Source organism: Scomber japonicus, chromosome 21 (assembly GCF_027409825.1).
Source record: "Scomber japonicus isolate fScoJap1 chromosome 21, fScoJap1.pri, whole genome shotgun sequence".
NCBI lineage: Eukaryota > Metazoa > Chordata > Actinopteri > Scombriformes > Scombridae > Scomber > Scomber japonicus.
The window spans coordinates 10,223,463-10,246,417 of NC_070598.1; the positions used below are offsets into that span (position 1 = coordinate 10,223,463).

At 36.7% G+C, this 22,955-nt stretch overlaps 2 protein-coding genes across 2 annotated transcripts in view; both read right to left on the reverse strand.

Annotated features, from left to right (window-relative positions):
* vipr2 (vasoactive intestinal peptide receptor 2) overlaps positions 1-13,325 on the reverse strand; it is a 37,500-nt gene extending 24,175 nt beyond the window's left edge. Inside the window, exons 1-3 of the mRNA XM_053342275.1 lie at positions 13,269-13,325; positions 3,274-3,373; positions 920-1,027 (exon numbers count right to left, since the gene is read on the reverse strand). Of these exons, the coding sequence (XP_053198250.1) occupies positions 920-1,027; positions 3,274-3,373; positions 13,269-13,325 (265 nt within the window). The remainder of the gene's footprint in view (positions 1-919; positions 1,028-3,273; positions 3,374-13,268) is intronic.
* Positions 13,326-19,717: 6,392 nt separating this feature from the next.
* LOC128382268 (disco-interacting protein 2 homolog C-like) overlaps positions 19,718-22,955 on the reverse strand; it is a 60,802-nt gene continuing 57,564 nt past the window's right edge. Inside the window, exons 35-38 of the mRNA XM_053342264.1 lie at positions 22,754-22,828; positions 22,149-22,323; positions 21,926-22,049; positions 19,718-21,163 (exon numbers count right to left, since the gene is read on the reverse strand). Coding sequence (XP_053198239.1) covers positions 20,911-21,163; positions 21,926-22,049; positions 22,149-22,323; positions 22,754-22,828 — 627 coding nt within the window. The 3' untranslated portion in view covers positions 19,718-20,910. The remainder of the gene's footprint in view (positions 21,164-21,925; positions 22,050-22,148; positions 22,324-22,753; positions 22,829-22,955) is intronic.

Here is a 22,955-nt window from a genome sequence, read left to right on the forward strand (position 1 = left end):
TATAACTCGAATCAAAGCTATTATCATTATCATTATAACTATCACCGTAGCCTTTCAGTCTGAACTGAACATGCCAACTAACTAGAGCAACAAACCAAACACAACATGACGTCTCCTCACTTTTGTTGACTGTCACAAATCATATAACATAGATGGTCAAAGCTGGAGTAGAAAAACTAATATCTCAAATGTGAACGCAAAAATCGAACCTAGCTAAACAAAAACAAAAAACAAAAAAAAAGGCCACTGTTAACACAACTACAAGCTAGCAGCCATGTACAACCTTGCAGCTGAAAATGCACCCAGCACAGATTTGATGCGTCACTTAAGTGGGGCAAACTGATGTTGTCTACCTGCTACACAACAACTCTGTCTCCATCATTGCTTGCATTTTGAGTTTTCCTAAGTGATTATGTAGTGTGTTATGGGAGGGAGGCTATATTTAACTGGTACTGGAGTAGCCACTTGTAGAGAAAAAAAAGAACAAACCACGGGTGCAGTGTAGCAGTTTAAGTTGATTATAATAGACGCGCTCTGCTGCGGCCATACTGTGACAGACATGTTGTACCAGGCCTGTGCCCAACTGTTAGCCAAAACACCACTGGAAATGGACAAGTAAACACTAAAAACAAGTTACTTGAAAAATGTAATCACTTACACATACATATTACTAACTTTAGCTCTGTCAAATGCAACTTTAAACAGATGATTTGTAGAATATACAGACTTACATGATGATAATACATTTTGGGCAGTGTGGAGAAAGTGTGTGTGTTCAGTCACAGTGGATGCCTGGATGAAGGGCCGGAGGAGGAAGTGTGTGAGTGTGTGTGTGTGTGTGTGTGTGTGTGTGTGTGTGTGTGTGAGTGTGTGTGTGTGTGTGTGTGTGTGTGTGTGTTTGAGATGAGATGAGGCTCACCTTTCTTTCCAAACAGGCGCTGGACAGGGGAAGGGCAGGAGAGGGTCATCACCTCGCCAACCGTAGCGCTCTTCCAACACAAGAACTTGTCCCACTCGCCATGACATCCTGGACACATACGCGTTAGAGGCATAATTTAGACTTCTTAGAGCTTCCTGTTTGGCTGAACCACTTGTTCCTAACCCACTGATCCCGTGTGCTGCTGAATAAACAGTCAGGCTGTAAATCAAGTCGACATGTAAGCCTGTGGATTTGTTACATTAGGCTACATTACATTCAGTAGGAATCAAAAATCCTTAATATAATACAGAAAATACTCTTTATAATCCCTACCCAATTTTAATGTGTGTCATCAAACAGCAGTCAGGTGTCCATATGAACACTAAAAGAGGTTTTCCTCGCTGTAATTGTTCCTCCTGTTCATACTGAATATTAAAGGATCCCCTTTAAAAGTGCTTGCAATGTAAGTGATGGGGTCCCAATGTCATTTATTGCAAAAATGCATTTAAAAGTTTATGTGAAGCTTATATGAGGCTTCAGCAGTCTGGGTTAGTCATATCAAGAAGGACTGTGGACTTTGTCCCCCATCACTTATATTGTAAATGTGTTATGAAGGGATCTTCTAATAGTATGAACAGGAGGAATTATTACAGCAAGAAAAACATGTTTCAATGTTCATTTGGGTTCCTCACTGTGTTTTAAGACAGACTTGGAAAAAATGTGAACCCATCCTTTAAGTTTTCATAGACTAATATTATTTTATGGGGAAAGGTAAATCCTTAAAAGACCAAAGTCGAAATGTTATTAGAATGTTATTAGAATATATATTACTTATGCTCTTCAGTCTGAGCTTACATTAATTATTAAGTTTTAACTTAAAATACCACTCTTGACATTGCAAATTAAGACATTACAATCACATTAAATAGAGGTTTGAATTAGTTCTGTACAGATTATTTAGTTGTTTGAGACACTTTAAAGCTTTTTTTTAAGGATGTCCAAACCTCTGATTTCAAGCTGAAAATAATTTAAATATTTGACTTCTAAAATTGGCCACTGCAAGACAGATCTGATCAGTTCATATCTAACAAACATATCTGATGGTGGTTTGTCCTTTAAGATAGACTTCATGTGAGTGTAACATACAGATAAACACACACACATCTATAGACATGTGTGGGAAAGAAAGAGGAATTCACAAGCTGCAAATCAAACAGATAGAACCATTTTTATTATCACTGTGGTGAAACACTCAAACATACGTGACTCTTTAGAAAAATGTACTGTGTGTGTGCATGTATGCCTACTTCCTGTGCTGCTCACGACTCTCGAGTGTTTGGTCTGAGAAGTAAATAAATGATTGATAGAGAGAGTGTTGCAACACCAGCTGAAACTGCTTGCAGACACACCCTTCTCCTCAAAACCTGACCTCATTCAACACACACATTTGTATTTCTATCTTTGTTAAGACACTCATTGACATAATGCATTCCCTAGACCCTTACCCTAACCTTAACCATCACAACTAAATGTCTAAATCCAGCCCTTACCCAAAACTGAACCAAAACCCAATTCTAACCTTACCCTTAAAAACAAGTCTGAAGCCTCAAATTGCCCTTTGAAGTTGTGAGGACCGGTCAAAAGGTCCTTGCAGCACAAATGTCCTCACAATGCTGGTTTTCAAGCAAAATTGGTTCTCTCAAGGATAGAAAGATAAGAACACACACACTCACACACAGGGAGCTTCCACAACTTCAGAGGACATTTCATTTCACAGAAACTTACCCTAATCTTACCTTAACCATAAACCAAGTCTTAACCCTAATATTTTTTGTTTCATTATGGGGACTTGCTCTTTGTCCTCATAATGTAGCTGTAAGAGGTGGGTCCCCTTAATGTCAGTAATACAGGTATAAGTAATATCTATGTTCTGAGTATTTTTGGTTCCTGAACATGCCAACCCTGTTAGTTATTAGTCATGTGATGGGAATTCCTTGTATGTGTGTAGGTGTGTGTACATTTATCTTTGTGAGAACCAATTTGAATACAGCACTGTTAAAAACAAAGTGGTAGAATCAGGAATAAAATATTAAAAGGTCCAAAATGAGTAAAAAATAATAATAATCATAATTTATCAAAATAAAATACTCAACAGTATAAAAGATAACAATAGCAGACCATGGGGGAGAGGACATTTTGAAGACATTCTACTGAAACTCACTTCAGACTTCAAAGGGCTGTCTGAAGGTTAAGACTTTTTATAGTTAAGGTTTGGGTTCAGTGTCAGGTTAAGATTTGGGTTTGGAATTGAGTCATGATGGTCTATCCTCACAAGGATGGAAATGTGTGTGTACCTGTGCTAGCAGGCGTCTGTTGCTGTAGTTGTGTCTGACAGTCTCTCCTGGCTCTCTCCATCTCCCAAAAGAACTGGCAGTGAGGAAGCTTTCCATTAACCTGTCGGGATGGGAGGAAATAAATATTATGAATATTATCTCCAACATGAACAAACCTTCTCTGTCAGTCAAAAGTTCAGGTTCTGGCTCCTTGTGTCTCAGGCTGCATGCCAGTATACGGTATTTGATAAACGTGCTTCAGTTTTCTGGACGAAAGTTCATGTTCCTGTAATCTATTTGCTGCTTTTCTGTAGCTTTATCTCTGAGGTTTCATGGAAGGCATTTTTGTGTTTCCTTAGATTAGAAGTCTGTGCCCTCATGTCCTCAAATAGTTAGCAGCCAACACATTTATTGCATTCCTTCACTTTTGTCATTTGTATCATCATGATTTCATTTTTATCCCACAAACGAACACACTTTAGCCATCAGGAGGTCCCCAAGGGATTTTGGGAGCTGCATAAAATCTGCAGTATCAAAGTTTTTATAGTAAAACAATGAGTTATCTAGTGCTGCAATGATTGAAATGATTAATTGATTGATAGAAAGGGAATCAGCAACATTTTTTATAACAATGCCATTGTTTCAGTCCTCTGTTAAAACAAAAATGCCAAATATTTTCTGATTGTAGCTTCTCCAGTGTGAGGATTTGAAGCTTTTCTGTGTCATACACGGTAGCAAACTGACATTTTTTTGGATTTTGGACTGTTTGTCAAACAAAATAAGACTTCTTCAGAAATCATTATTTAAAAAACAACTATTGTAACCACTTTAACGAAACAAAACCTTTCCATATTTAATCATTACCATTCATCCTCTGACATGATTATCCTGACCCAAACTTAACCTACACCAAACCAGTTATTTCTGCTGCACCTACTCACAACTATAACCTCAGCCCTCCAAGTCCCAAAGGTACAATATATCGGATTTGGAAGCATATCAGCGGAAAGCGTGTGACCATCTAACCCCCCAAACCCATCCTCCTCCTTCCCTCATCACCCCAAAATGGAAAAAGGATTTTTCTGAAAGCTCTGATATATCTGACCTGATAACCAAGCACACATGTACAGCTCACATCAGCCAAAGTCGGTCATTCAGTGTAATTAAATCCACATTTATTTGATATAATGCAGTTTTGTCAATGCACAGTATTTTCAACCCTCATATGACCAACTCAGGTAAGATACAACTTTCCTGAGTTGTCAGATGACGTGCATGGGAATATTAATTGAGAATGCATGATTCAAGACCAGCAGCCATTTATAACTAAGACCCACCTCACTTTTGGTCCACTTTGGCCACAGTTACTGCCTCTCATGTATTATCGCATGCATTCCTGCTATGATTATAATCTGTTTCTCTAGAAAATAATTAACCAGTAATGAAATACCCAAATGATTTTTAACCTGTTTTCTGAGTTGTTACTCTGTTTCTTATCCAAGTAGCGGGTTTTCCACCTTTGTTTTAATCTTTTAGACTTTAGTCAGTTGTAAGTGTTTTTAAAAGACTCTCTGGGGTTTTTTCCCCAATAGATACCTCTATGACCTGAAAGTATACACAAGATAACATGAAGGGGAACTAAGTGGTGCTGGGTTCAGTTTTGCCAAAACAAGAGTCTAATATGCTAACAATGACTCAGCCAGACTCTGGTTGTTTGTTGGAAAGAAAATGAAAGAAAAAATAACAGGGAGAAAACAAGTTGCTAATTCTTTTTGCAGATTTGTATTTGTGCTACTGATAGCATTTGATTTTACAATCAGATAAAATAAATCAGAATCCACTCATCTCGACATTTTAATTATCCACATCATGCCAAATGTTCTGACTCAGCCACAGTTTGTGTCTCTCGTATATTACCTGAAAAAACATTATTCTTCTGCCTATCAGCCCAGAGGCCGATGTGTGTGTGTGTGTGTGTGTGTGTGTGTGTGTAGGTGTGTGTGTGTGTGTGTGTGTGTCCTGTCCTGATACAGCTGACGTAACCAAGGACACACTCAAACAGAGTGTAAACAAAGGGCAGCGTGAACAATCTACAGAAAGAGAAACACACTCAAACAAAATGAGTCCATGTGTCAACTTGACTTCATTGATATATGGACAGTGTGTATGTGCTGGGAGGTCTGTTTACACTGAGATATATCGCCGCTCTCAGCAGCATTTCAGACCTGTCAGTGTGTTTATACCTCACACACACACTTCTCAGGCCTTCGTTACGTCCCACTGGGACTCATCTGTCCACCAAGCCAATCATCTTATCTTGTTGACCAATTAAACACCATTTCACTTCTATCTTCACTTGACCAATCATAAAAGATGGCTTTTAAAACAATGTTTAACACCTGTGGATGCTAAATGCTTCACAGGCAAGACTAATTATCAAAAAATCAGGAACACGGAACACACGGAAACCATAATCAGAAAATAAAAATAACAAATTGTCCCATCCTAGAGCACTGCTTTCTGATTACTGACTGAGGAAACAAAACAACAATCACTCTCACAATTTTCTTTTGAATACTCATGTAAAAATGTCTGTATTAGTCTTTAACATTATTGCTATGAACACTTGCTATGAAAATGACTCAAGTAAATAAATACATTATTATTATTATCATTATTAATAATGATAATAATAATAATGATAATAATTTTAAAAAACTAACAAAAAAGGGGACAGTATCGCTCTTAAAGGGCAATGTATTACTGTGTCTCAGCTCCAAACACATTATTTCCTATTGAACACTTTTAAAAAATCTCTCAAATATGTATTTAAATTATTTTTAAAGGGTTAGGGTTAGTTTTTTTTAGAAAACTTTACTCAAACTGAAGGGAATGGTGTATTTGTGGGGGGCTATTTTCAGCAGCGGATGAATCCACATTTGTTGCTCTACTAAGTGTATCTGGCAGCGGGATGGTGTATGTGTGATTGAGTCAAAATAAACTACAGTGCTTGTCTTCATGGTGACGAAGGAACATGTCACTCAGTACAGGGGTGTGACTCACTGATGTGTTTTTAATAGTTTTTGGACAACAGGGGTCAACGACACATAGGAATAAGATATATCACACACAATACTTATTAATAGATCAATTCACTGTTGGATTTGTTTTTTTTAATGGGACTTATTGACCAAACCCATCTTTTAGTTTTAGTCTGTCTGCTAAACTTCAAATGTGCTTAAAATTCCTGCAGGACTGTTTAGAAAAACTATATTAGAGACCTTACACATTTAAAATGTGTAATCCACTACAGCCAAAAAATACTGTATATTGCAAGAGATAATGGTCGCTGTAATTCTTCTTCCCTTCTTAATACCATTTCAATGTAAGTGATGGGACATTTGATGAAAATAAAAAATAAATTCTTAAGTTTAGATAAAGCTAATATATGAAGCTTCAGCAGTATGAGTTTGACAATTCATGACTGTCTTTGTAGTAACAATTCCCGCCTTGTATTATAGTCTCTCCGCTGTGGCTCTTAAACAAAACAATGTCAATGGAAGCACAAAGCAGGACCATACCAAAAATGCTTGATGTATCTGTCTCAGACTGTAAGAGATTCATTAGCGTCAGCTTAACTAAAAAGTAAAAAGGACTGTAAATTTAGCCAACCATTACTTACATTAAAATTGCTTTAGAAAGGGATTTCTTTGAGGCTTGACTGTAGTAAACCTTTCAGTGAACAAAGGGGCATGTCATTATTATAAGATATACTTTGAAAATGTGAACTTATCCTTTTATTGTTGAAATTACAGACTGGAAATTGTGCTGGTCATCTGGCGCATTCAAAGCATAGATGGGAAATACCAGCACCCATGGCTTTAACCTCAAATATGAAACAGCAGCATGTCTACTGACTGTTTCAACAAACCCAGATAAACAGTAAACAAACATGGACATCTTGGACAGGATGATTAGTTTGAGTTGGTCTCTAACAGTGAGGCCTAAAAGTTAACTTTAAAGTCCTGATGGCTCATTCTTACAGCAGACATTACTCAGCAAGGATATTACTGAAGATAAAGAAAGAGACGTTTTGTTTTTTTTTCCCTACAGAAGCTGTTTGGACATGTAATGAACATTTTATCCTTCAGTGGTTTGAGAGAAAGAAGACATCTGAGTAGGAAAAACAAACAACTCATAGTGTGTTTGCTTTTCTGCCACCTTTAACAAGGCAGGCTTGACGTGGTGAGCGGATGATGAATTTGAATTTGAATTACAGTGTAAACAAATCTTTGCAATCCAAAATAGTTTCTTTATTTCCCCTCATAGCTTCGTTAACGGTTGGAAGTGTGGCAGATATTACAAAAAAACCGAGACAAATTTGTACATTAGAGATATTTTTCTAGGCTTCCAGTTAATAAATACTGTTCCAGACTCCAGATGTTCCTCATGGAGACCCTGTGCCTTTCACCAGATTTTACAGCTCATTAGCAATGTCTGCTTTGGATTCATGTCTTTACTGATGCCATTTATTTCCTGCTTCTCAAAACAAAAAACTATAAATAGAAAGAAGCAAAGGGCAGAGAATAAGCCATTTGACCTTATTCAATCCACCACTGTCTAACAAATAACATAATCTCAGTCATTGAATGACCTCTAATACACACAAACACACAGATCAATTATGAAGTAGAGGATAAAATGTTCTGGATTAAACTAACAAAATAATGTTTTTTTTATCCCCAGTTTGTAATCCTAAACCTGATTCGACCTCGACTGAATCCAAAAATCACTGAGCAGACTCAACTTGTTCTCAGAGAACAATGAAACCATCGTGAAATACTTCAGTGTTCAAACCAACATCCAGAATGAAAAACTATAATCTGTTTTTTGGATGGATACATAAATGCCCTCAAGCTTTCATACGCCCGTTCTGACCATTAACAGTCAAAACAAAATATAACAAAAGGGCTCTGCAGCAACTAAACAGACACACAGGGGCACATGTTAACAATGTTGCAATTATTTTCTTTGTGAGATGGAGCCAATTTAGGCCAGAAACCCTAATAAGTATACAAATTCAATTCCCACACAACCCTTCTTCTTCATACTATGAACTAAAGTTGTATTAACAGTGTGCTTTTCTTCATGATGTAATATTTCTAGAGAGAAAGTAAGCAAGAACAGAAATGAATCACGGTTCATATTAAGCTGAAAAACAAAAAAATACTACGAAAAAAAGAACCACTTTTTTTTAAAGCCATGAAAATTGGTCCTTATTGATTTTTTTAGCTCTGAGTTGCTCTTCATCCCCTTTCTGCAGTGTTGCGTCAGTCTTGTGTGTGAAATGAAATGATGAGGAAATGAAAGTATCATAACTGTCACTACTGGCATGGGAATCATCAGTCGGATCAATCTGGCTTCTGAAAAATGAAAAATATGGCCGGGATCACACTTAAAAGGCAACATCTATTTCTACAGCTCTCAACCCAAAGCCCATTGGTTCCTACAAATTAGAAAATTTAAAATTTCTGAAAATCTGTGTGTTTGTGACACTGACCATTCTGAAATGTGCTCTTTGTGGATTTGTGGAACTGTACATTATGATTTGTCAAGTGGCCATCCTGGTTATAGTTTCTGTCTTTTGTGAGTACTACTCTTTTTAGTTCATTCATCTGACTTATAGAATACGAGACATTGCTGAACTGTTTTTCTTGTGGCTCTTTACAAAACACAACAAAAAAAGTCTATTTGGGGCCTCTTATCATGTTTCAGTTTCACCAAAGATACAATTTAAACTCTAAACTTCCTATATGATGATCCAAATCAATCAATGAAAGATTAGAGAAAAAGTCCAAAAACTGGAAACAGATTTGTATATCAGCACTTAGTTTTTTCTTCTTTCCTCCCCCATTAATCATCTCACGACCCCTCATATTTACATGGTGATCCCTTGGAGGGGCCCAACTCCTCGGTTGGACCACTGGACAACGCTACCAAAAAACTCCACCTTACACACTAATGCTTCAGTCACTGAGGTCATTTTTCTGCAGAACAAGTACATTAACATTTGATACTTTTAAATGCAGGACTTTTACTGGTAATGGAAGATTTTTACATTGTTTTACCTAAATAAAAAGGACCCGAGTACTTCTTCCACGTCTTGTCTCGTTGCATCTATTTAAACCTCAAAGGTCAGCTGAGTTTTACCTCAGACTGTAAAAAATAATGAACATTGCCACTGTAACATCACCTTTTGATTTGTGGTCTCCTGATTTGAAGCTCCAACTTTGCTTTTGGACGGTCGCCATCTTAGATTTTTGGAGCCAGAAATTACCACATTTGGACAAAAGGGTGAAACTGACCCTAATGCTAGCTGCTAGTTTGGTTAGCACGTTCCATTTACAGTCCATGTGGTAATGCTAATGCTAATTTTCACTAGCAAAAAAAAACAAAACAGACTCAAAACCATTAAAACAAAATGTACTCATGTAAAAAAAGAAAAAAAAGAAAAAGAACATCCAATTAGTTAGAGGGTCTTTTATTACAACCAAATACTGAACAAGATGCTTTTAGGTGAACTTTCATGAACTGAACAGTGAACCTGGGATTACACCATGGTTATTTTACTTAACCAACATTGTCACTGTCCCTTAATTATGCATAACTTTAAGCCTTAATAAAATATAATAATAATAATGAATACTTTATTTTTGGATAGGGACAGTGCATATCGATGAACATCGATATTAAAAGATCTCTGTAAACATGCCGGATTATAGCAAAGCTGCTAATTTGCATCCGTAGTCTCTAGTGAATAAATAAAAAGAATACAAATAGAAGAGACAGCAAATAAATAGATAAGATACAAATAGAACACACACAGCACAATACACAATCAAAAGGATGTCAGATCCAGAAAGGATACAACAATGTAATAAAAAGTAATGTTCAGTCAGTGTCAAGTCCAGTTAGTGCTCGCATTTTTGATTAGATTTGAGCCAATGTTTTAGTTGTCCTTTAAAAGAAGAGTATGTGGGGCATTCCCTTATTGTGGAGGGAAGACTACCGCCCCCCCCCCCCCCCCCACAACAGAAACTGGTGAGTTATATAAAAATTCACTCCCCGTACAGTTGTACAGTTGAGCTAGGAAAATAGAAGCCAAAAACGTGTTGTTGTATCAGGCTGTAAACATTTATCTCTGCTGTAAAGTTGGACTAGTTAACTTCTGTGGGAATTGACTCGAATTTGGAGCGAGACTCAAGGGCCATTTGAGGAACTGCAGTTTTTGGCACTTCTGCTTTGACTTCATATTTCAGCTTCGGTTTGACAACATATGAACAGTTTAGTGACGTGTGCAGGATTATCTTGCTGAGTCTGTCACCTGCTGCAGCTTTGACAGTAAAACATACAGTACAAAACCAACATGAGATTAAATCAGTTCATTGCTGCTTTGCTTTAATAATCTCACTTGGGGTGATGAACTTAGATTTTTATGTGGGGGCTGCAATTGTTTAATTTTAAACTTTCTTTTTTTCCTTCTCCTTTACCTTTGTCTGTTGTGAAAATATCAACATATTATCTGACATACAGTACATAGCAAGCTATGTTTTTAGGCCTCAGAAACACAAATAATCAGCCCTTAAAATAAAAATTGAAATGGAACAAAAGTGAGCGAGCCCTGAAAGTTCACCTAAAAACATCTTGTTCAGTATTTGGTTGTAATAAAAGACCCTCTAACTAATTGGATGTTTGGACATTTTTTTTTACATTTTGTTTTAATGGTTTTGAGTCTGTTTTGTTTTTTTTGCTAGTGAAAATTAGCATTAGCATTACCACATGGACTGTAAATGGAACGTGCTAACCAAACTATCAGCTAGCATTAGGGTCAGTTTCACCCTTTTGTCCAAATGTGGTAATTTCTGGCTCTAAAAAATCTAAGATGGCGAGTCCAAAAGCAAACTTGGAGCTTCAAATCAGGAGTCCACAAATCAAAAGGTGATTTTACAGTGGCAATGTTCATTATTTTTTACAGTCTGAGGTAAAACTCAGCTGACCTTTGAGGTTTATATAGATGCAAAGAGACAAGACAAATGAATGTCAGAGAGTCTTTGATTAGGAGATGGATAGACAGAAGTGGAAGAAATACTTAGGTCCTTTTTAGGGCTGAAACTTAATCTGTGATTCACTGCTAAGTGAGAAATTTGGGGTTTTCTCAACTCTTTCTTTTTTACAGTGTAAGGTCTCGTATCAAAAATACAGGAAATGGAAAATGTTTATGTAATAACTGAAAGTAAAACTATATTTAATGCTGAGTCATGTGTCTGCAGCCTGTTGACACAGCAGCAGGAACTTGCTTTCCACAGAATAATAAAAGGAAACACGTGCCACACATACAACTAGACTAGACTATATTTCTTTACAGCAAAAGTCTGATGTGAAATGTATACTTCTAACCGAGAGGAACCATTTTAGGTGAAGTTTCCAAACCAACAATAAAATGATCAACTAACAAATATTGTGTGTGTATCAAAAACCTGGTATACCTTATTCCTCTGTGGTGCAGACTACTGTTGTTGTCTAGAAACTATTAAACATACGTCAGTGAATCACACCGCTGCTCTGGGTGAAATGTTCCTTCATTACGAAGAGTCTGACATTAGTTTGTTTAAAACAGCTACAAGGACTAATGTCACTCAGTGCATTTTAGATACTACTTGCTTCGTTGTTTGGTCTTTAAAATATCAGAACATTGTGAAAATGTTGATCAAATGTCCACAAAACAAGGATATTCAGTTTACTGTCAAAGAAGAATAAAGAAAGAACATATTCACAGTGAATTTGAACTTTTTTTGTAAAAAGAAAAAAATTACTCAAAAAGATTAATCAATATCAAAATATGTGGAGAAGAGAACAACTCAATCTGTGTTTCAAGGTTGTGGTTTTGCTTTTAAACGTGTTTGTGGAAACAGAAACCAACAGATTGGGGCTGTTACTGTAATCGTTTTATCTATAAAATGTCCAAAAGTTATATAGACGCTTGTTTTATTCGGATATAGAGCCCCCCAAAATATTCATTTACTTTCATATGTGACAAAGAAAATCATCACACTTGAAAAACTACAACAAATTTCCCTTAAAAGTTGACTAAAATGACTCAAATCGATCATCAAAATATTTGCCAATTCATTTTCTTTTCATCGACTAATGGATTAATCGACTAATTGCTTCAGCTTTATAACAGATGTATCTAATTATCTTTTTAAAAACGCACAAAATACACGTTTTTATACAGTATAAGTTTTCCTACTACAATCCAGGATCTTCAGAATGATCATATTTTGTAGCTTTATTTCTTTTTGGGACCACTGACATCACTTCTACAGACTGACATCAAGTGATTCAACCATCCATTTAAGTCATCTGGTGTTAATGTTTTAGATGCAAACATGTAAACCTGCAGCGAGCCTCCTGCTTCTCATCCAACACTTTATAATAACTTCTATAAATGCGCTAATGGTCCAGGCTGCACAGTCTAAATTTAGACTCGAGTCTACCGTGTAAATCAGGCCTGAATATTAAAAATTAACCGACAGCTACTTTAGAAAGTGAATCTATAATTAATGTTTTCACGCTGTTAACTAGACATTGAAGATGAAGGTTCATCAGGCTGCTGCTTGTGGTGATTTGCTGCTCTGAAAGGTCCAACCACTGTTTAATGGATTATGACAAATTGACAAAATGGCAAGAACATCAGAATCAAAATATCTCTCATGTGCACAAAAAGCAACTTCAGAAGTACACACACAGCTGTCCATGTAGGAATATTAGAGGAAATATGAATAAAACAGGTGAATACAATAAACTCGGTTTTAGGGAATATGTTTTGCCTAATGGTACAATAATAAAACCATTTAAACTTCTGTATGTAAACATTAATTCTATATTTTTTAAAGTTTGTGGCATTTTAAAATAAATGTGTAATAATTATAATCATAATAGGTGACCGGACTGACCGTGTGGATGAAGGCGAAGCCCAGCAGAAGCAGAGCGAGCCGGTGCGTAAAGGACATCTCATCCAGCGGAGGGTGAAGCCCACCTGAACTACAGCTGTCACTTCATCCGTGGGTCATCCTCAGCACGGAAACGCGTGAAGTTAAATGTTACCAAACCTCAGGCTGAGAAAACATCCAGTCACAATGAGTTTAACACGTCACCAGTTTTACGCACCGTTTGGCTCACTGCACCATCACTGTCAATCAAAACTAACTTTGGCAAAAACCCCAAAAAACAAAACAAAACAAAAATGAAGGTATGAGTAAAATATTCACACGAACTGTCTGTGGAGGAGCAAGAGGAGGTGTGGGAGCTCCGGTGTGTGGAGCTGCAGTGAGGCGGTGGTCTGCTTCACTCTCCCTTCACTTTCAAATCAGAAGCGCGTCCCCTTCACACGTGTCCCTAAGGACACCGCGGACTGATGCGCGCTCCCGCCGCCATACAAGACCTGAAGGAGTGTGTGTGTGTGTGTGTGTGTGTGTGTGTTTGTGTGTGTGTGTGAAACAACAACAGCGACCTCTTGTGGGAAAACTCAACTAAGAACTGCAATAATAAAAAGTTCTTACAGTAACTTATTGGTTCCCAAATACTGGTCCTTGGGCCATAAAAAGTCAAAACATCAGAAGTATGAAAAAAGATATAAATAGACAAATAAAACATTAAAACAACATGAAAAACTGTCTGACTTTGCAGAAAGACTTAAAATAACCTCAGAATGGACACTATACAGCCAGAGCTTCAATGATTGATTGATTAATCAGTTAACTGAATTATTATTTTATATATTTTTAAGCTCAAATATGATAATACAATGATTTTCTTTGAATAACTTTGAATTTTGGACTGCTGGTTGCATCTTTATCTTAGAAACTGTTTATATTATATTGAAAAATCAGTGAGCCACTTTAACATGAATGCATCATAACATCATATATTAACTTATAGACATATTAAATACACAACAAGATTCAGCCTACTGATATTTGGTTTCATTCACTACATTCTGCAGAAATGAATGAATATCAGGGTTTCATTGGATAATGTAGGCACATGCACGTTTTGACCAGAAAGACAAATGCATGGAATAAAAAAATATGATATATGTTTTTTTGTCTGGCAGTCCATCGAAGCAGCTTCCTCACTACAGCTGGAGATGAAAAATACAACTGTTAAAACCTGAAAATGTGAAATGTATTTACTTATTTAGTTTTATTTAAGGCTTCAGAGACCTGCATTGGTGTTTTAGTGTGGTTGTGATAACTATAAACTTTAAAGGTCTTGAATATGCGAACTAAACATCAGATAACATCCAAAGGAAGCTGTACAGATCATAGATTTCATGGATTGTGATGGTGCTAAAGAAAAAGGCGAGAAGGTCACTGAAAAGTCCTCTTCTGTGAACTGTTAACATCACAAGTTTTTATGATATCTCATCCTGCATGTGTCAACAAGAGGAAGAGTTCAGCCTGATGACATTAGTGTTGTAGGAAACATATCATTTTAACGGATGTTAATTTCTAAAATGTCAAATAGTTTGTTTATTTTAAAGAGTTTAACAAAAAAATCTGAAGTACTGTTTTGTTAAAGTAATCATCTTTTTTGTCTTATAGTCTGTCTCACTGCCTGCAGAGAATATCTCAGTGTCTGTGCTCGAGGAGAAGTCACCAACATGAGTAATGCTTTCAGCTGATCAGACATCACTGTAAGTTTAATGTACTGTAAACTGTAAATTTAAAGGTATTTGTGGTGGATTAAAGAATGCAGGATTGGAAAAGACGGGAACTTCCCTCCATCTGCTGAAACCACAGATCATTTAGTCATTTGTGACTCTTAATACATTAACAACTGAAGCTGAAGATATACAGTCTGATCAGACAGACAGAAGGAGAGGAAATCAGAAACAAAATGTAAAAAGATAAAAGAGGAAGGAAAATGTGCATGAGCATTCCCGAAAATATAATTTTTGATGTATGATGTTTGTTTGTTTTTACTTCTCTTCATTTTATGGTTATGGTTTTTATTATCAGTGAAAGTGAGCCAGCAAAATCAGTCTGCCTCTGGGAACGCTGAGAGATGGAGAGAGGACTGGAAAGAGTCAAAAGTTCTGTAAATAAACAATTAGTTCAAAGCTGCCAAACAGCTGAGTTATTTTCTAAAACATATATTTAGTTAACTCTAATAATACAAAACATATTAAGCTTGTTCATGTTAGAAATGTGAGTTTAACTGAACTTAAGTTGAATAATTACTTCAAAGTTGCCTGATGTGTTTTGAAAATGTAAAACCAACTAAACTTAATGTAATACAACCATTAAAATGCTACATTTATAGAGAGGGATAAGGAATACATTCATATTCAACAGTAATGAATTAAAAACAAGCTGTAAGATCTTCACTCACATCTGACCACCAGGTTCAAGTCTAGTCAGTTCTGGACTCAGTTAAAACATTGAAATCAAAAGGTTTAAAGGTCATTTAATCAAACTGTTTTAAATTTGGACATTTCTTTAACAAAGAACAGAAGTGAATTTGAATAAAACTGCAGAAAATGTGAGCTAAATAGACTGAAGGGCAGATCTCTTCTGACTGACAGACAGAACAGCCGACACTCTTTATGAGCCACAGTGATGAGTGTTAAAGCCGCCACCTGTTATGAATGTTAGATCTCTGCAGAGCATCTCCACAGTGAAGTGTAGATGATGCTTTTTATTTATAGACTCACTTCCTCAGTTTGTTACAAATAATTTACAGATGTGGCTGCTGTAGTTGGAACCAGATTGTACTAAAGTCACAGAGCAAGTTTCCCTCATGTGTTTTCTTTAAACTACAAAGAGTCTCTGGAGAGATGAAACTCTCAAACAATGCATGCTGGGAAGTCTGTTAATGTCAAGACACTTCAAGAAAGTCAGAGTTGACTGAACTGCCAGCAGAACGGTCATTGAACTTTGAGATTCTGAAATGCACTAAAAAATGAAAATTATACATTTTTAAAATGAATTAAATTGAAATGAAGTAAACTTTTCAGTCTGTGTTAAATTAGTGACAAAAGATGATGTTTCAAGTGATGTTTTTACAAGTTGCAACATTAAAGGCGACCTGCAGTAAGTGCACAATGCATTGCTCTTGTTTCTCCAAATTAAGACTACATATCCCATAAATCTTTGCTGCTGCTCTCCAAGAATTTCTGGTTACTAAAGGTAAGGTATAATACAAATATGATATATCAACAGTGGTACAATTATTCAAAAACATCAACCTCTACCATATATTCATTTTAGGCTAATTTAATTTAAAAGCAAAATATACTGACTGTTATTTTAATATGTGTGTAGCCAGAGAGACATAAAACAGTACGAGCAACTTCTGCGGTCAATTATTGCTTTAAAAGCAGGGAGTCACTGACAGGAGGCTTATAGAAGAGATGAAACAGAAGATAAAAAAAGAGAGATTAAAGAGGAAGAAGGATCATAAAGACAGAACAAAGCACAGCGCTGACAGTAGCTGAAGTGTGTTTGATGATGAGGATGATCAGCAGCATCTCACTGAACTTTCTGCTGGATCGTCATCGCTGAACATAGCAGAATTCGGTTTGGCCTGAAACAACCTGCAACAAAACAACCTTCACTTTTTAGTTTGGCATTTTTTATATTTGATAAAGAATTTGACTTCATCATTAGATTTTTAAAGATATTTTTAAATGACACTTAGAAACAAAATCAAGATGAATGTAAGAACTAAAAGAATATCTTTAAAGTAGGTAAATGACGCACTAGAAGACAATTAAAGAGACATTTGCCTGTTTTAAATGAATCAGAAATGATCCAAACTTCAATATACATACATCAAAATGTTGCTGTTTATTTTCTAACCCTTTACAGCCCACTAATGACTAAATCAAGAGCACTAACTATTAAATCAAAAGAATTAACTACTAAATTGAGCACTAATTATTAAACTGAAAACACTAATTATTAAGTAAAGAGCACAAATTTACAAAAGCAAGTGCTAATTATTAAATTGAGAACACAAATGAATCAATAAAAACCACTTATAACTAAATAGAGCACTAATTATTAAATTGAGAAGACAAATTACAAAATTGAGCACTAATTACTAAATACAGCACTAATCATCAAATAAAGAGCACTAACTACATGATTGAGCACTAGTTATTGAATCAACAATATAAATGATCAAATCTACAGTAGATCACTAATGACTAAATTGAGAGCACTTATTACTAGATCGAGTGTGAATTATGAAAATGAGCTCCAATTACTAAATTAAAAGCACAAATGACTAATTATATCAAGAACACAAATTATTAAATAAAGAGCACTAATTACTAAATCAAGTGCACAAATTATAAATCAAGCACAAATAATTAAATCAAGAGCATTAATTATTAAATTGAGAGCATAAATTACTGATTGTATTTCTTTGTGGCCTTTCTCTGACTCTGTAGAAAAAACTCATACTTTTTCATTTTAATATTTAAGTTTCTAATATGAAAAATGCACAGATCCAAAACTAACTAGTCACGTGACATTAATGATGAGTCCAAATAATAAAACAGTCGTCAGTTGTAGCCAATCAAAGCACTTTATTGCACTGTATAGTGTGACGGTGAGCCAATAGCAGGCTCTTATAAAAGTGTCATTTAATCTTTTTTATCATGTGTACAAAACAAGTCACACACACTTGTACCGTACAAAATCAACACTATTTACATACAATATACACACACACATACATACACACCTAACACACACACACACACACTCACCATGCGGTCTCTCTCCCATCCAGCTCTGAACACACAGACGAGTCCTCTGGGTCTCTGATGGGATTTCCTTCTTGTTCAACAACCTCCACCTCTTTTTCTCTCTCTCTCTCTAACACACACACACACACTCACACACACACACACACACACTCAGGGACTGAAACATGACCGCTACGCTGCTACCGACAAATCCAAACTGCTATGTTAGCCAAACAAGCGCTAAGCAACTTCTGATATGCATAAAGATTTTTTTTTCTTCTGATAAAAAGACAAACGATGATAAAAGACGAAGAGACAGACAAAAGAAGAAGAACGATGAGATGATGTCTTTAGATACTCCCCCCCCCTCACAGGAATGTAAACAAATGATGCGTGTTCATGGATGAATTTAAATAACAACACTTTGAATAAAGTTTTCTATATATCCTGCAGTGTCCCTCCAAACTGTGCACATAGTTCTCATATTTCACAGTTAGCCAACAAGCCTTGATCACTACAAGTTTTGGGATAAAGTGATATTTTAAAATCTTTTTACAGTTAAATATCTATCTTTATTATTATTATTATTATATTTCAAGAATCAGTGCACATAGGGTGGTACCAAAGCCCAGAGGACGTTCTTTACTGGGGATTCTTGTCATAAACTAAATCAAACAATTTGTGTCAGATAGATGTTTTAGTGCAGATTTTTATGTAGGTTTTTGTCATATAACTTAAATTAATCACAAGTTTTTTTTTGTGGTAATGACATGTTTTCACTTCTTACTATGATATAATGAAAAAAAAAAAGATTGTTATTCTCCTGTAATCGTGTATTATTAACTAATATTTCACCTGTTGAAAGTGTTTCCCACACTAGGGGGCGTCTCGGTGCACTTTTCCCCTTTTGTTTGGTGGCTCCTTTAATAAGCTAGGCTGCAGGACAAGCTGTGTGTCCATGACTCTAAGTTGGATAATACAGAGACTTCAGCAGGAAAGCTGATGTGGGCCGTTGTTCAGAGTCTGTGTAGCAGGAGGCTATCAGGCTCAGTGTGACTCACGGCTATGTAAGAAACAGACACGTTTTATGCAAAGATTTGATTGGCTGTATGGAAAGAAGGGCTCCTGCTGAGTATGCAGGAACTAGTGGTATTTAATTAATTAGTGTAACGAAACTAAATATATTACTTCCCTGAATTTTCGGATTTTTTCTCAAAGGAGAACACAGGACACAGGAAGTCATTTGCAGCTCAGATATATATATGATCTATAAACGTTCACTTCATTTCAGTCGGACTTCTTACTGATTTCATGTCATGTCTTGAATCTAGAGAGGATTAATCCCTGCAGTGAAGAACGTCTTTTTGGGCATTATTGCTACAAAATTAGCTTTCCCATGTAAACTTTGTCTGTAGCTCCCTTTATCCTAACAACCGCGCTCTAATTGGCTGTTTTAAACAAGTAAATGTAAAACAACTGCAGCAACACGTCGAGGCTGTTAAGTCTTCAGTTCCCTTTGATCTAAAACTGGGACAAAACACCTCGTTTCCCATAAACTCCCTTTAAATAATAATAATAATATTCTATTCTTTCATATTCACACAGTGGACTTTGCTTGGTAAGAAAGAAAGATGCTTTGGGGTCAGAATTTCACAGGTTTACTGTAAGTAATCAAGTAAGAGAAATGGAGAAGCTGGCTGACTGATAGGATGAAAGATGATGATTAGTGTGCATGTTGAACTTTTGCTTTAAATGAACTACTTTATTGAAAGACAATGCACTTTTCTTTTTGCTTGAATTTGTGGTGTTTTTTTTTCTCTTTGCCATGAAATAGTTCAGAGGTCAGAAAAATCACGAGAAATTAAAAAAGAGTCAGAAAAGATAAATCTGTGTGATTTTTCTGAGACACTTTGGACACTGAAAACACATCTAGTTGTTTTTTTTTTTGTGTTTTTTTTCTCGTTTTTTTAAAAGATGTTTTCAGTGGTTCTGCTTTTAGTTTTTCAAGTCTTAATAAAAGCTTTTCTTCTTTGATCGTCTGTGGATAAAATCTGTTTGTAGTCGGCGTTTGATTCACATTCGAACTACAGAAAATGTCCCTGTCACACATGGACAGACGGATGAACACACTCACAGACAGAGACACACACGCACACACACACACACTGCAGACACACACACGCACACATACATACAGGGTGTGGGTGGAGAGAGCTGCATATAGGGGCTACTATACCTCATTGTGTTTTAGGTACCTCTCCATATAGATTATTATGTCTATGTACAATATTTATATTTTTACAATAATCTGGCTGCCCCTGTTCTAATTGAAATAATACCACAAATCTGTTTTTTTTTTTCTTTTTTTTGTTTGTTTTGAATCGACCAGTAAAACATGATGACAAATAAGTCTTTATTATTTTTCTCTCTCTACTTTTACCTCCTAAAACGACACGCGGTGTGACGACCAGAGCCTCTGCCCTGTACACAGTGTTCCCCTAAGGCTTTCTACAGTGACAAGCTCCTGGTAACGGTCACGAGATTAAATGGGGGTGTGAAAATGGTCATACCACCACTGAGCAATCAATCAATCAATCAATCAATTAACCAGCCAATCAATCAATCAACCAACCGGCACAACACGACTTTAAAGAAAACGGACGACTTAAGACCACACCATCTGCAGGTTCAAAAATACAGTACATCTTGATTTGGGGAAATAAATGAACAACAACGGCGATATGCATGGCATACAAATGCATGCTCGCTCTCTCGCTCATTCCTAAACACACACACAAACACACACACACAAGCACACAGGCACACGCACACTCAGGCTACATGTTGTAGGCCACGTAGATGGGGTCGAGCTGGTCTTGTAAGAAGCCGTCGCGGAGGTGCATGCGCTGTTTCTCGCCACGAGAATTGATGGGGATGACGCCTATGTCCGTCACCACGACGACGCCCACGATCAGGTAGTGCTCCTCCAGCACCGCCTTGGTCACCATGGGAACCAGGTCCAGGGCTTCCTGCTCAGAGCCCTCCAGCTCCACCACCACCACCAGCAAGTTGGTCCAGGGGAAGACCGCGCTGAGGAGGACAGAGACTCAACTTAGAATCTGATTTATTTACTGGATCTGTTTTCAAAGCTGCAGTATTTGCTTTCTTTGGCCACCAGAGAGCAGAAACACTTCACAGCAAGCTGAAGAACTGACATCTAACATTTTCTACAGTGATAAAGATACACTACAGATGTTGTCAGAAATGCAGTTTGAGATAAAAGCTTAAACGCTGTTTTTGTGGGTAAAACTGGACTAAGACTTTGTCTCTTGCTTTGAAAATTTAGTCTCTGCTTGAGTTTTATCTATGGCACGTGGGCAAAAAATCTGTATGCCCTCAACTGGTAGAAGTTAGGTTTGTGCCAAATAAAGATGTATTCAATGAGACCATAGAAATCTGTCACATCAGACTTTGCTGAGAAAGTCTCTACCCTTTTAAAATCTCTAATTATTTATAAATTTGTTGGATTTGTGCATCAATGTGATCAATTTGATTTCTTAGATAACATTCGCTTCTATAAATGATTTCCCAATTTCCAGAACATATACTATATCCTGATATATTAATATCACAATATACAGTTACTAAAAGGAAGCCAACCACCCTTTGGTTGATTTTCACATATATGTAGAAGCTGGGGAGAAGCTAAAAGCAGCAGTTGTTTCATGGTTTCATTACGCTTTAAACATTTCTGAAACACAACCAGAGTCTGGAAGCTTCAAGAAAAATAAAAGGAGTGATAATTAAAGTCTGTCTGTTGGAAAACTGGCGAGAGATCAAACTGCGACCCACCACTCCATGATGCTCTTGTGTGCACGGATGACGGAGGTCTCGATGTCGATGGGGTGGTACCTCATCCCTCGCAGCTCCATGGCCTCCTCCAGCGCTCCGACCACAAACAGAGCGTCATGTCTCTCTGTTCACACAAAAGAGAGAGAGCGAGGACATTGTTGGTGCTGATGTAGAGAATGGAGAGAATCAACTGAGAAAAATGGAAAAGGGAAGAACAAATAACCTCCGTTAGCGTCGGTGAGCTCGGTGCGGCGCAGGAAGCCCAGATAGCCCGTCCTCGCCCAGACTGTCTGAGTGTCTCCAAAACTGAGCCTGGAGTTGAAGTGGTCGGACTGGAGAACCTCTTCTCCGTAACCGCTGTAGTAACCGCTGCCGTTATGAGCGCTGTGCACCCAGATCTGCAAGAGGAAAAACAAAAACAGAAGACCAAAATAAAAAACATAAAGAGAAAGTTAGGAAAAGAAAAAGGAGACGAAAAAAAAGAGCACAGAGAACACACTGACAAGAACAAAATCAAAAGAGAAAAATAAATAATATAGTAACAAAAGAACTGAGACGATTTGTGACAAACAAATAAAAAAAGAATGAAAAAGAAGACAAGGCAGAAGGGGGGAAAAGGGAAAAGAAGAGACAAAAAATAAAAGGAAGAAAGAAAAACAAATGGGAGTAGAAAAGGGACAAAAGGAAAAGAAAAAAAGGACAGTGACAAGTTTCAGACAAGCTAAGAAAAGACAAGAAGAAAAACTAGAAGAAGTCAGAAAGAACAAAAAGGAAAGAAATAAAAGAAAAGAGAAAAAATAAAGAGATAAATAGTTTATTTGTGGTGACCTCTCCAAGGTGTGAGTCTCCCAGCGGTCCTTTGGTCTCTGGGTTTGCGATGATGATGCGAACTCCAGGCAGGATCTGGAAAAAAACCCCAACAAACAATTAAGAATAAAATAAATAAAAATGCAGTTGCCATGGTTACAGCTTCTTTGTGAGTCTTTGATTCTGTTCTAAATGCGTCTCTGAAAATAGACACAGATGTTTA